Source organism: Neoarius graeffei, chromosome 17 (assembly GCF_027579695.1).
Source record: "Neoarius graeffei isolate fNeoGra1 chromosome 17, fNeoGra1.pri, whole genome shotgun sequence".
NCBI classification, from domain to species: domain Eukaryota; kingdom Metazoa; phylum Chordata; class Actinopteri; order Siluriformes; family Ariidae; genus Neoarius; species Neoarius graeffei.
The window spans coordinates 19,155,544-19,171,052 of NC_083585.1; the positions used below are offsets into that span (position 1 = coordinate 19,155,544).

Here is a 15,509-nt window from a genome sequence, read left to right on the forward strand (position 1 = left end):
TCTTCCTTGTGTCATCTGAGGGATTTTTCCTTGCCACCATCGCCACAGGCGTGCTCGTTGGGGATAGATTGGGGATAAAATTAGCTCATATTTTAAGTTGTTCAAATTCTGTAAAGCTGCATTGCGACAACGTTTATTGTTAAAAGCGCTATACAAATAAACTTGACTTGACCACACATTTTCAATGGGAGGCAGACAGGGCTATTTAGCACTGCAATCAATTACTACAAAGTCATACTGTTGTAACACATGCAGAATGTGGCTTGGCATTGTCTTGCTGGAATAAGCAAGGACTTTCCTGAAAAAAAGATGCCATCTGGCAGCATAATGTATGTTTCTCTGTCTGGGTTAACCCATGTGGACCCTTACTAGGACATAGATAGGCTACAAGTGGGGCCCATGTGACCACCATCCTCTGGCCCCACATGGGCCCCAATATATCTCATCCTGTGTGGACCATAAGTAAAGCCAAAAAGTGGGGCTTATGTGGACCAAAATCCCTTGGTCCTACGTGGGAACCTTATTCTGTTAAATTATAAGAACTTAAATTGGAACCACTATGGGTTACTTTATTTTATAGTACATGCCCATGATAGCCTCAGATTCTTGTTCTTGACTGACAAGAGTGGAACCTAATATGGTCTTCTGCTGTTGTAGCCCATCCACCTCAATATTTGATGTATTGTACATTCTGAGATGCTGTTCCGCTCACCACAGTTGTAAAGAGTACATATTTGGATTAATATAGACTTCCTGTCAGCTCTGAACAGCCTGGTCATTCTCTGCTGACCTCTCTCTCATCGAAAATGTGTTTCAGCCTGCAGACCCTCTGCTCACAGGATGGGTTTTGTTTTTCACACAATTCTGTGTAAACTCTCAAAACTTGTGCTTGAAATTCAACAACCATGCCACGATCAAAGTCACAGAAATCAAATTTTCAAAATTTTTTCTTCATTCTGATGTTTTATGTGAACATTAACTGAAGCACTTGACTGGTATCTGGTTTTTTGCATGCATACGCACACATGTTTAGAATACTGTAAAAAAGTTCAAATTTTTGTCAAAATAGCCAGATGGGAAGAGTTGAGACAGCTCGTATCACGTTTTTTTTCTTGTGGTTTGCAAATATAAAATTGTTTAAAAATGTGGGTGTGTACCTGCATGAGGATTAAGCCATTTCATTTCTTTTTGAGAATGGAACTGTTTTGTCAAGTCAGGTTTTGGGTAAACTGACAATTTTCTATAACTGTACCAGTATTGAATGTTCATACAGTTCATATGTTACAGGTTTTGATAACAACTAAAAATTAAACATGTAGACCTAGGTATTTTATTTTGGCTCCATTTCTGTCCACCATGGCTCAAGTTTCCAAACATAATGTCTCATGTCTCCCCACAAAAAAAAAAATAATGACTGAAAAAGTGAAGTCAGTATATGAGACAAGCTGAGAAATGAATGTTGTGGTAAGAGGGTATAGGAAATACTTTCTAATGCAATATGAACATGATGCTACCTGCAAAGAATTTCACACAATCTACAGTGGTGCTTGAAAGTTTGTGAACCCTTTAGAATTTTCTATATTTCTGCATAAATATGACCTAAAACATCATCAGATTATCACACAAGTCCTAAAAGTAGATAAAGAGAACCCAGTTAAACAAATGAGACAAAAATATTATACTTGGTCATTTATTTATTGAGGAAAATGATCCAATATTACACATCTGTGAGTGGCAAAAGTATGTGAACCTCTAGGATTAGCAGTTAATTTGAAGCTGAAATTAGAGTCGGGTGTTTTCAAGCAATGGAATGACAATCAGGTGTGAGTGGGCACCCTGTTTTATTTAAAGAACAGGGATCTATCAAAGTCTGATCTTTACAACACATGTTTGTGGAAGTGTATCATGGCACGAACAAAGGAGATTTCTGAGGACCTCAGAAAAAGCGTTGTTGATGCTCATCAGGCTGGAAAAGGTTACAAAACCATCTCTAAAGAGTTTGGACTCCACCAATCCACAGTCAGACAGATTGTGTACAAATGGAGGAAATTCAAGACCATTGTTACCCTCCCCAGGAGTGGTCGACCAACAAAGATCACTCCAAGAGCAAGGCGTGTAATAGTCGGCGAGGTCACAAAGGAGCCCAGGGTAACTTCTAAGCAACTGAAGGCCTCTCTCACATTGGCTAGTGTTAATGTTCATGAGTCCACCATCAGGAGAACACTGAACAACAATGGTGTGTATGGCAGGGTTGCAAGGAGAAAGCCACTGCTCTCCAAAAAGAACATTGCTGCTTGTCTGCAGTTTGCTAAAGATCACGTGGACAAGCCAGAAGGCTATTGGAAAAATGTTTTGTGGACAGATGAGACCAAAATAGAACTTTTTGGTTTAAATGAGAGGCGTTATGTTTGGAGAAAGGAAAACACTGCCTTCCAGCATAAGAACCTTATCCCATCTGTGAAAGATGGTGGTGGTAGTATCATGGTTTGGGCCTGTTTTGCTGCATCTGGGCCAGGATGGCTTGCCATCATTGATGGAACAATGAATTCTGAATTATACCACAGTGATTCTTCAGATCAGGGACAAAACATGTCCGAGAGATGAAACTCATTTTTGTGGTTAAATATGTAAATAAAATATGTCACATAATTATCTTAAATAAAAAACAAAAACAGATTTGCACTATAAAGTATGATTTAAAGGTTTTGTACACATATATTTTATTTTACATGAGTGAATGTGTTACCAGCACCGTAAATAAACCTTGTCCGAAAGCAGGTTTCATAATTTCTTAACACTTAAAAAGTTTAAAGTAAAATAAAACAAACATCATAGCTACTGTCATCAAGTATTCTAATTAATTATTCAAACTGTACACAAGTTTACAATTTGAGAAACATTTTTTTGTAATTTTTAAGCGATTGAAGTCATGTCCAGAGTTTCTGTCAACACCATAAGATTTTTCAAAAATTAGAAAAAAATCAGGCATTATTGTGGGCAGCTCTCAATCTAAGGACCCCTTTACACTTCCTGCTTGATACACATGCCATGAGGCCACTGCTCTGGTAAGTTAATATTTTATATTTTTCCCCTGAACTATCTCTTTTAGAAATCATTTTGTGTCACAGCCATAGTGTGTCAACACCATAGTCAATAAAATTCAAGATTTATTTGACTCTTTTTGTAATGAAAGCTTTATTTAACTTTATTATTGAGGCCACAAGCAGCCGGTGAAAAACAAGATGGCTTCTGCCAAAAAAAACACAAGTTATAATGAAAAGTAGACTACTTTGTCAACTCCGTCAAACGTCAACTCCATAAGATTTTTTTGTCTTATGGAGTTGACCTTGGCCTTATGGTATTGACAAATGTGTGTCATTTTCCCCATTTAATTCAGTTTTATGAATTAAAATTTAAGTTGTATTATGTCCTATGTATTTTAATGACATTTCTGCATATCCGCGTTGCATAGTTTTTATATATACTTCATATTTATTGAAAATTATCCATCATCCTCAAACTGAATTCACTATATATATATATATATATATATATATATATATATATATATATATATATGAGTGATTCCACGCTTATGGGTACTGAAATGGGGACATGAACTTATTTTTAAAAATTCACCTAAAACCATTTCTTTTTTTTACCATCAGGTCACAAAACATGTAATCTTTAATGAATGATATGTTAAGAGATAACTTTAATTTTCTGAGATGTAATAAAAACATATTTATATGCCAAAGTCAGAACGTAACAGAAGTGTTGTGGACATATATATTCTCAATTTTAACAATGTAGAATTACTTTTTGAAACATAGGAAGGTGATGTTTTAGCAAATATAATTAATAAACATGTGTAGTAGAATAAACATACACATTCTTTCAATAAGATTAACATGGTATATAGCTAGATTGTAATTAATTTGTAACAGACGTGAGATGGACAATCATAACAGAAGTAATGTAACAGACATCATTTTGGAACTCATAGGCTTGACTTTGGCATATAAATGTTTTTATTACATCTCAGAAAATTAAAGTTATCTTTTAACATATCATTCATTCAAGATTACATGTTTTGTGACCTGATGGTAAAAAAAGAAATGGTTTTAGGTGAATAAGTTCATGTCCCCATTTCAGTACCCATCAGCGTGGAATCACTTATATATATATATATATATATATATATATATATATATATATATATATATATATATATATATAAACTTTATATACTTACTTTACTTAAGTATACTGAAGTTTACTTAAGCATTTTAACCCATTAAGACACGGCCCCTGCTATACGTTTGTTGTTATCGGAATGACCAAGTCGTAATGTATGACTAAAGAGTCTTTGTTATGTCATAGTGTTGTAGTACTATAGTAGTAACAAAAACAAAAAGAACTTCCTCCTCCTCTCTGCCATTCCTTTTCAAATGGGGTTCAAGAATGTAACATGGAACTTCTTCCCAACATCCCATGGCAACGGTGCCCCAGATGGCATTGGGGCGACTGTTAAGAGATGTGCCGACAGAATTGTTCTCAGAGGTCAGGACATTGTGGATGGCATGACATTTCATCAGCTGGTGTCCAGTTGCCTAACTGGAGTCCACCTACACTATATCACCAATGATGACTTCTTGACTTATGATGCTGTTCTCGCCCAGCCCCTGCAATCCATCACAGGAACAAGAAAGATCCATCAAGTTGTGGCTCAGCGCAATATGATTTACTGTAGACAGATGTCGTGTTTTTGTAACGAGCCAGAAATTTGCCATTGTTTCAATCCAGTTGCACACCAATTCCATGGCATCTCTCAGCACCAGGATGAACATGCTCAAATACAGAGTGATGAACATGCTCAAATACAGAGTCCTCTTGCGATGTTGGTGGAAGCAATGGAAAATGAGCCGCAGAGAACACCTGAGGGCTTAACAACAACAATAGGGCCTAGTGATGTCCACATCGGAGATTGGCTTGCTGTCATGTACGACCATAACTGGTGGTTGGCGAAAGCCCTCAGAATGGATGAAGAACATGGAGATGTTCAAGTCGAATTTTTTCACCCTCATGGTCCAAACTCTCGCTTCCAAAGAAAACAAGGAAACCAGGATGTCTGCTTTGTCCAATTTGCTGATGTCATAGTTAAACTTAGTGAACCATCCTCACCAGTCCGTACAAGTCGAACCAGGGACATATACCAGCTCTCTTCTGAGGTTATGGACTTCATAGATGAGGAACTTTTCAATCAGTTGTTGCCAGGTCTTTAAACCCATTTTCATGAGTTCAATATTTCCAGATGTCCATAGGCTTAGTTACTGAATGTTCTTTGTTACAACCTCATGGAGAAGCACACCAGAAATAAGTGCCACATATATATTTGTATGATAATGTGTGTGCATGCCACACACACACACACACACACACACTCAATGTTCTATTGCATCAGTTGTTTGGTTGAATGTCTGGATGTTATTTTGTTTGACAAGAGTATTTGACTTTTCGCTCTGTATAAGATATAAATATGCATACTGCCTGGTTCATGTTTTTAAAGTAGGTTTTAATTCAAATATATGATTAACCCTAAGTGGTATTTTATGTCAATAAAATGTTCAATGAAACTATCTCCATTTCCCTTCTATTTCGTCAACACCGTAAGTGGTGTGTCAACACCGTAAACAGCTTGTCAACTCCATAATATGACTGTTAAGTTAATTTTTTCTTTAAAAGGATATTTTATTACATTGTTTCAAGTTGTTACAATAAAAACACTGCATTTCCAAATTAAATGTGTATACTTTATATTGCCTAATACCATTGTTTGTTACGGAGGATAAAAACTAAATGCATAAAGTCACATACCGCTAAATATAGTCAATAACATCTTAATAAATTAACTTTTAAAAGTAATATTACTAGTTTGAAAACACAGACAGAATGACACAGATTAAAGCAACCTCCAAGAGTAAAAATGCCTGGAAAAACTTTAAAATAATATATATATTTTTACATTTCTTTGTGTCTTATGGTGTTGACAAAATCTCTGACTTGCCCGGCAAACATGAAAATAATGTTAAAAATCTTGACCTGGGAGATTGTCCGAAAACTGTATAAGAGGGCCAACACCTTGTGCAACCATAATAAATGAATATGTTTTGGAAATAATGAGATTTTATTTTTAGAAAATCAAAACCCCTTTTGTCCCTGATCTCAAGAATGACTGACCAGCAAATTCTAAAGGAAAATGTCAGGACATCTGTCCATGAACTGAATCTCAAGAGAAGGTGGGTCATGCAGCAAGACAACGACCCTAAGCACACAAGTGGTTCTATCAAAGAATGGTTAAAGAAGAATAAAGTTAATGTTCTGGAATGGCCAAGTCAAAGTCCTGACCTTAATCCAATCGAAATGTTGTGGAAGGACCTGAAGTGAGCAGTTCATGCGAGGAAACCCGCCAACATCCCAGAGTTGAAGCTGTTCTGTACAGAGGAATGGGCTAAAATTCCTCCAAGCCGATGTGCAGGACTGATCAACAGTTACCGCAAACGTTTAGCTGCAGTTATTGCTGCACAAGGGGGTCACACCAGATACTGAAAGCAAAGGTTCACATACTTTTGCCCCTCACAGATCTGTAATATTGGATCATTTTCCTCAATAAATAAATGACCAAGTATAATATTTTTGTCTCAATTGTTTACCTGGGTTCTCTTTATCTACTTTTAGGACTTGTGTGACAATCTGATTATGTTTTAGGTCATATTTATGCAGAAATATAGAAAATTCTAAAGTGTTCACAAACTTTCAAGCACCACTGTACAAAAGATGAAAACTTGTCCCAAGTCTCCCCACTGTATCCTACCCTGACATTAAGGATGAGGCTGATAATAAACTGAAGTACTAATTGTTGGTAACTCAACTTGTTTGGAAAACAAGCTTTTCAATATGAAATATTTCACAAGACTATTTACACTGCCACTCTTAGCAGTATAAAGTAGTGAGATTGATTGATTGATGATCTGCCTAATTTGACTTGTTTTAGTCGTCACTGGATGATACTTTATAGAGAACACACAGTACATGGCCAAAAGTATGTAGATACCTAACATAACATCCATAGGAGTTTGTGGTCCCATTGCAAAACAGTGGGCATTAAAATGGAGATAGTACTCCCATTGCTGCTATAACAGTCTCCAATCATTTGGGAAGATTTCCACTAGATTGTGGAATGTGGCTATACAGTAGGGAGTTGAGCCCATTCAGCTACAAGAGCAAAAGTGTGGTTGAAGCCATGATCTTGGGCAAGAAAGCCTGGCACTGTTTCAATTTATCCCAAAGGGGTGTTCAGTGGGTTTGAAGTCAAGTTTCTGTGCAGGCCACTTAACATCTTCTACACCAACCTGACAAGCCATGATTTTATGGACCTCGTTTTGTGCACAGGGTATCAGGGTATTGCCTTAAAGGGAAGTTCTTTTATATTCACAGTATATATATATATATATATATATATATATATATATATATATATATATATATATCGTCTCGTCCAGGACCAGGACCTTCAGCATGCACTGGGGCGGTTTGCAGTCGAGTGTGAAGCGGCTGGGATGAGAATCAGCACCTCCAAGTCCGAGGCCATGGTTCTCGACCGGAAAAGGGTGGCTTGCCCTCTCCAGGTTGGTGGAGAAGTCCTGCCTCAAGTGGAGGAGTTTAAGTATCTCGGGATCTTGTTCACGAGTGAGGGAAGGATGGAGCGTGAGATCGACAGGCGGATCGGTGCAGCCTCCGCAGTGATGTGGTCGCTTACCGGTCCGTCGTGGTGAAGAAGGAGCTGAGCCAAAAGGCGAAGCTCTCAATTTACCGGTCGATCTACGTTCCGACTCTCACCTATGGTCATGAGCTTTGGGTAATGACAGAAAGAACAAGATCGTGGATACAAGCGGCTGAAATGAGTTTCCTTCGCAGGGTGGCTGGGCGCTCCCTTAGAGATAGGGTGAGAAGCACAGTCACTCGGGAGGAGCTCGGAGTAGAGCCGCTGCTCCTCCACATCGAGAGGAACCAGCTGAGGTGGCTCGGGCATCTTTTTCGGATGCCTCCTGGACGCCTCCCTGGGGAGGTGTTCCAGGCATGTCCCCCCGGGAGGAGGCCCCGGGGAAGACCCAGGACACGCTGGAGGGACTATGTCTCTCGGCTGGCCTGGGAACGCCTCGGTGTTCTTCCCGAGGAGCTGGCCGAGGTGTCTGGGGAAAGGGAAGTTTGGGCTTCCATGCTTAGACTGCTGCCTCCGCGACCCGGTCCTGGATAAGCGGAAGAAGACGAGACGAGACGAGATATATATATAGTGTCTCCCTTTTATATATATACACAGTGTCTCTCTCTCTCTCTCTCTCTTTTATACACATATAAAAGAGAGAGAGAGTGGGACAGAGAGAGCACGGTGGTGTAGTGGTTAGCACTGTCACCTCACAACAAGAAGGTTCTGGGTTTCAGCTCAGTGGCCAATAAGGGCCTTTCAGTGTGGAGTTTGCATGTTCTCCCCGTGTCTGTGTGGGTTTCCTCCGGGTGCGCCGGTTTTCCCCACAGTCCAAAGGCATGCAGGTTAGGCTAATTGGTGACTCTAAATTGACCGTAGATGTGAATGTGAATGGTTTTCTCTATATGTCAAACCTGCGATGATCTGGAGACTTGTCCAGGGTGTACCCCACCTCTCGCCCATAGGCAGCTGGGATAGGCTCTAGCTAGCCTGTGGCCCTGTAGAACAGGATAAGCGGCTACAGATAATGGCTGGATAGATGGATTTTTTTTAATGGGTCATTCTCGAATTCAGGGTACATTTCTCATCTCCGAGATGTACCTTTTGTTATATTGCACAAAAGAAATCTTTATTAAATCAGTTTTGAACAATAATGCAAATTATGACAAACTTTCACCAATATCGTTGCTTGATGTATATTTTAGACCAAATTTATCCATAAAACATCAACTAAATGACTTCCACCCCCCCATATTATTGGCTGTCTTCGACTACTGATTCATACATTCTAGGACTGTTTTGGCCTCTAGAGGCCGCTGTTATTTCCTTTTCATGTCATGTTTATTTTGGCCTCTAGAGGCCGCCACTGTTCCTGTGTTTTGTGTTTGTGTTAATTGCCTGTTTAGTCCTGATTATCTTCACCTGTGTTCAATTTAGTTTGTGTATTTATACCCCCTGAGTTCAGTCCTCTTGTCACGGACTCTTTGTGCTGTTATGTTTATCTCTAGTGTCTTCTGTACCCTGTTCTTTATTTTGCTTTTCTTTTGGACCTAGTAGTTACTGTGTTTTTTTTTGGATCTTCTGAGCTTTGGTATTTTTGCCTTTTCTTTTCTGGTTTTTTGGCTTTTGTTTTGTACTTTTGGATTTTTTTATTTTTTCCCTTATCTTCTGAGCGTTTTTTGTATTTTTACTTTTTGGATATTTTTTGTACGTATTGTAAATAAACCTTTTTTTATACTTTTTCTACTTCCACCTCACGCCTCTGCATTTGAGTCATCCCCCTGGTGGTCTCGTGGGGGTTTGCTGGATTATCACACCAATGAACCAGGTTTGAATCCCAGCTAAACCCTAACAACATTCAACTTGAATAAACATGAAGTGATTCAGTCTAACAATCTGTTTTTGGGCTTATTCTATTATGTTATAAAAATCAATTGCATAGAAAGTCCATTTTCTGTATTGAATTTCAGTAATAAAAAAAAATATTTTTATCTGTCCCAGTGTTCTTGTCAGCACTTAACTCTGTTATAAATTGCATAAACTCTACAAAGACTTTGAATAATATGCATGACACCTGCACTGAGAGAGGTCACATCCTCTGGCAGGAAACTTCAGAAAGGCAGTGAGGTATGAAGTGTCTCATTAATTTGAACAAAATATTTAGGATACACCAACAGTTGATTAATTATTCATCAAATCTATTATAGCATTCTGCTTATGTACATGCCATGTGGTAGCTAGTTTGAGGTTAGCATTCCACACAAAATGGTGGAAAATGTCAACTCTGTTATCAATTCTGTTAATGGATTGCCCATTTTAATGTTAACATAGTTGATGATGACTAAGAGGGTCAACACTTGAAATATACCCACAATTTTATATGAGAAAGTTGGAAACATGTCAACATTTTAGTTTGCCAGCCGCTCACACCAAGGTCCAATTTGTAAATCAATGCATGGATACTGGAAGCAGCAAGATATTTGCCTCTCCTTTGCATCACTTTATTGAGTGAGTTTGTTCAGTCAAAAATGTCCACTAGATATGACAGCTGCGTGACCCAAAGAGGGTCATCGTGTAACTTGCAAGTTGAGACTTAGTATCATATATAGAAAGGATTTGACCTCTGCATGCATTTCATACAAGTGTTGCAGTACTTTACCTCTGGAAAGCGAGCTCATGTCTATGTGAAAGAGTTGTTCATGCTCAGACCTCATATCCTGACAGCAGTGAAAATAACAGGTTATGCTTTGATAGATTTAATTTTCTTTCATCTTTCTTATATATTGCTCAGTTATGGACATTTGGGAATTCATAGAACAATCAAAATGGTCAGTATGGCTTTCCCTTGCTCATGACGCAACTTTCAACATTGCCATATCTATACACAGCTCTGAACCACTAGACACTTGGCCACTGTACTACTTGAGTCCCTTCCAATACCACACCTAAACTTCCTACAGCCATGGAAACCACTATTTATGTGTTTCTGCATTATGGCATACCAGAAGATATTGAGTCTGACAATTTACCTCCAGTGGGGAGGCCAGTTTACCTCCTATGTATGGAAGGCAATAGCTCAAATTTAAGGTAACAATATCTGAAAGGGACCATCTGCTTTCTAACAGACAAGTAGAGCAGTTGGACTAGAAAATAGGAAGATACCTCAGGTCCTATTGCATCCCTGATATTTTAAGAATCATATGCCCTGAAATAAACTGTTCTGATCCTCATGTTTGTATCTTTATGTAAATTATTACCTAACCATACAAGAATAGTGAGAAAATGTGTGTGGGGGGGAAGGGAAATGCGAATAAAACATACATGTCAAGTTATACGGTTTCCCTGTATTTTGTACGGGAAAATGCAGTTTTTTTGGCTAATACGGCGTACACTGATTTTCATACGGGAAAATTCTGTTTTGTATCAGAGATTTTTTCCATTACTCCGAGAAAATTTTCTTAGCATCCATCATTTATTTTTTCAAACACGCATGCCCAGTGAAACGGAACTATTTTCGATTTATGTGGGTTTATAGTTGCATGTGGTTTGCTCTGTCATTTAAGTCCATCGGCTCAGACTGCCCAGACTTCTGTGATGGCTGCAGAAGTTATGTTCTGCCAATTTCTCGTGGAACACAACATCCCCCCGACTGTGACAGACCATTTTTCGCAGCTAGCAAAAAAAAATGTTTCCCAATTCAAAGACTGCACAGGTAAGCATTTGTGGGGGTTTTATTTATTTTTTCTTTTTAAGTTTTTACTGTTTGCATGTAGGAAACCTTCCTCCATTATGATGATAATTTAGGGAGGCGATACTGGGAGTCGCCGTTGATACAACGGCAACTGTAGTTACCCAGCAATTTCTGGTTTCGCTTCCCTAAACATTTTAATTGCTGATAGACATTATATGTAGACACAGATGACCAACACCTGTTACTACCATCAGTCGTCAGTAAACTGGAAAATTACTGAATGAAGAGTAATGGTGGTAACCTGTCTCTAAAATGTGCAGTAGGGAATGGAAGCAATTTAACACCTTTATTTGTCACATACACACTTCAAGCACAGTGAAATTCATCCTCTGCATTTAACCCATCTGAAGCAGTGAACACACGCACAAACACACTCAGAGCAGTGGGCAGCCACACAGAGAAGGTACCCTGCTGAAGGGCACCTCAGCCCAAGGCCACCCCACATCAACCTAACTGCATGTCTTTGGATTCTGCAGGAAACCAGAGCACCCAGAGGAAACCCACACAGACAACATGCAAACTCCACACAGAAAGGCCATCGCCAGCCGTTGGGCTCGTACCCGGTACCTTCTTGCTGTGAGGCGATCATGCTAACCACTACATCATCATGCTGCCCATCTACATGTTTGCCGTGGAAAATAATAGATGTATATTGGGGAAAGGTCTTCGCTGTAAAAACTGCTCTGGGTGTTGCCAGGTTTCCAATGCTGAAACAACTTTTTACTGCTTTGCTGTGCCTCCCACATAGCAATGCAGATAGTGAGAGGGCTTTTTCATTGGTTAGGAAAATTCATACTGAGTACAGAAAAAATATGGCTGCAGACACATTAACTGCATATCTGCAAATTAAAATTAAGTGTGATGAGGAGCTACAACTGCTCCCCAAGCAGTGATATTATAGCTAGTGCCAAATATGCAACATCTTTGTACAACAAAGAACTCTCCAAAAAGGAATATGATTTAAATTCTTGTTAGAAATTACTGGGAAGATTTTCAATTTAATTTCATAATTTATTTATATTTTCACTTATCCTTGTTTGCATAATATACTTGATGTGGTTCAGTCATCTTTAGTTGGATCTAACACTGCTTGTGGTCTCAACACTTTTTTTCTCAAATGGAACTTTTACTAACCTTCATATACTGTTTGACATGATTACATATAATTTATTTCATGTAACCTACTATTTTAATTAACATCCCTTCTTAGTACTGATGTTATATTTCAAGTAATTTTCTTTGGTGGAATGTAATATTGTAGGTGATGTCAACACTTGTCAAATAGAACTTTGTGTAATTTTTATGAACTATTTAATATTAATACATTTTATTTGCAAAATTTACATCAATAATTCTGGTATTACTGATACAATGTATATTAAATAATTAAGTTTATAGTTTAGTCATTCTCTTTGGTAGATAATTGTTTACTTGACTGTACATGTAGTCCTTTTTAATTCAGTTGTTTTCTCTGGGATCTAAAATTTATTTTTATTCAGTATATGCTTATTTGATCCCTTTAACTTGATGCAGTGTGATAAATATGCCTATTACAATAGGAGTGTATAATGTGGAATAAAACAATTGGTGCTTTGGATTATATATTGGAATTTTTTCTCGTGTATAAGGGCTCATGGGTGTATGTAAGGGAAAAGTACAAATTTTGTAAGGGCATGGGTAACTAAAGGTTGACATGTATGATAAAGCTTGATTACCTCATAGTTATGATATGTTTCCAAAAGGTCTCCTGTTTGTAAATGCATGACTGAATGAAGACCATTACATCTTGAACTAGAAGGGCACTTGGTAGAGTGCATATGTCTGCTAAGCCACATATTAGAATAACCACAAAAAAAACTCCTGGATCTGCATGCATAGCTGGATCCCGAATCCACATACATACCTGGATTTGCATCAACATCTAATCAATTGATCCTTTGCCCATGGACCACATTTCTTCAAAGTTCATCAAAATCCTTTCACGACTGTTTGAGTTATGTTTGGAACAGACAAACAAACGGAGGCAAAAAACACGGAAGTGAAAACATAACCTTCTTCTCCAAAGTTGGTGGAGGTAAAAATTTAAGATGTACAAATACTAATCCTGTTTGCATCTTTATATAAATCACCATCCTAACATACGTACAAGACTAGTGAGAAAATGGGGAAAAATACAAAATGGAAAAATGAAAAAAGCGTGATTAACTCAGTTATGATTTGTTTCCAAAAGGTCTCCTGTTTGTAAATGCATGACTGAATGGCTCACATTACATATTGAAACATTCAGTAAGTACTGGTATTATTCATATGTTGAAATTGAGATGTTAACTTTCTGGGAAGAAAAATTGCATTAAGAGTACAAAGAAAAGCTCTGCATCAAAAGGATATCATTAAATATTACTACTAACAGCACCAATACTGGTCGTTCTCTGAGCATAGTAAACTACTGTTACACCCACTCCCCTCCCACTCACCACACCACCACCACGTGAAAAGTATAAATCCCTGAAAAGCAAACATTCCCCATATCATATTGCTTTGCACACACTGGAACAATTTATGTCCTCCAGCAGCCTGTTTATTCCCTCCTATACACATGAGTATATTTTTGGTGTTGTACAGTGTCTTTTCCTTACAGGTCTTTATTTTACAGACATGCAAAGTGCAGGAGCAAACAGTAACTCAAGCAATAATTTGTTATTTAATTTTTCAAGCTCAATGACTGAAAGACTATTGTTGTTGCAGGTCCTGGTTGGGGTTTTCCTCTATATAAACTGCTTGATGATATACACATTTTTTGAAAAGGAGGTTTTTAGGGAAGAAACGCGATATATTTTGTTTGTACAAACCCTATTTGTGGACTCTGCTCTTATGCTGTTAAGTGACTTGCTTTCACTTGGAACTTTTTTTCAGTATGCCATGCACATAATTCCTTGCAGTATCATTTGTACAGTTTTGACTTTTCTGACCTGCTGTACACCACTGACTTTGGTGGCAATGTGTCTGGAACGCTATGTGGCTATATGCATGCCTTTGAGACATGCTGTCATCTCCACAAGTAAGACCAGATTATATGGGGGTTTTATCATATGGACTCTCAGTTCTATAATTCCATTGTTCAATTTCATAGGATATTGGGCAGTAGTCCCATCTGCTGCTCAGTACTCCTATGCAGTGTGCACTGTGGAGCTAATTTTAGGTGAAGCATGGCAGGCACACGGACGTGCCATCATTTTTATTATCTTTTTCCTTTTTTTAATCATTATCACTGTCTTCACCTACATCAATATAATGATTGCAGCTAGAGCTGCTTCCTCTGAGAAAAAGAAATCAACCAGTAAGAGTCTCAGGACTGTGCTGCTTCATGCATTTCAGTTGTTTCTGTGCATAATGCAGTTTTTAAACCCATATATAGAAATGGCATATTGGGGGTTTGAAGAAATGATGTTCCGGAAAATACGATATTGCATGTTTATAGCTTTTGTGATTGCACCACGTTGTCTCAGCCCATTGATTTATGGTCTCAGAGATGAAAAATTTTTTCATGCTTTAAGACATTATGCTATGTGTGGCACTGATTGCCATTTCCCAACATTGCTTGAAGTCAAAAAATTGAAAATAAGACCAATTTAAATACAATGCAGGACATAACTAATAAGTGATTATTTTATGTGATTTTTAGATTGCTTGATGAAAACAGATGCTTTAATGACTGTGCTAAAATTCTCTACCAACTTTTGGTGAACTGAATATTTTGGAATTTGCTTATACAACAAAAAATGTGGAAAAATATATGCCCCTGAGGATGAATTGTCTTAAATAAATTTTGATCAAGGCTTATTGTTGAAATGTGTTATGGTTTGAATGTTGAATATCAAATGTCATTTCACTGTTACTGTCAAACACACACACACACACACACACACACACACACACACAACAACAACAACTTTTAGCTGACAGTGTCTAAAAAGTATCCATTGTATGGGGTAT

At 37.9% G+C, this 15,509-nt stretch overlaps 1 protein-coding gene across 1 annotated transcript; it reads left to right on the forward strand.

The window, feature by feature from the left end:
- Window positions 1–14,171: 14,171 nt before the first annotated feature.
- LOC132901113 (odorant receptor 131-2-like) lies at window positions 14,172–15,149 on the forward strand. The gene has a single exon (XM_060943474.1). The coding sequence runs from the start codon at window positions 14,172–14,174 to the stop codon at window positions 15,147–15,149; it is 978 nt and encodes a 325-aa protein (XP_060799457.1).
- Window positions 15,150–15,509: the final 360 nt, after the last annotated feature.

Excerpts from the sequence above, each read along its gene's own strand:
- LOC132901113 (XM_060943474.1), top strand. The coding sequence starts at position 14,172 with ATGCAAAGTGCAGGAGCAAACAGTAACTCAAGCAATAATTTGTTATTT.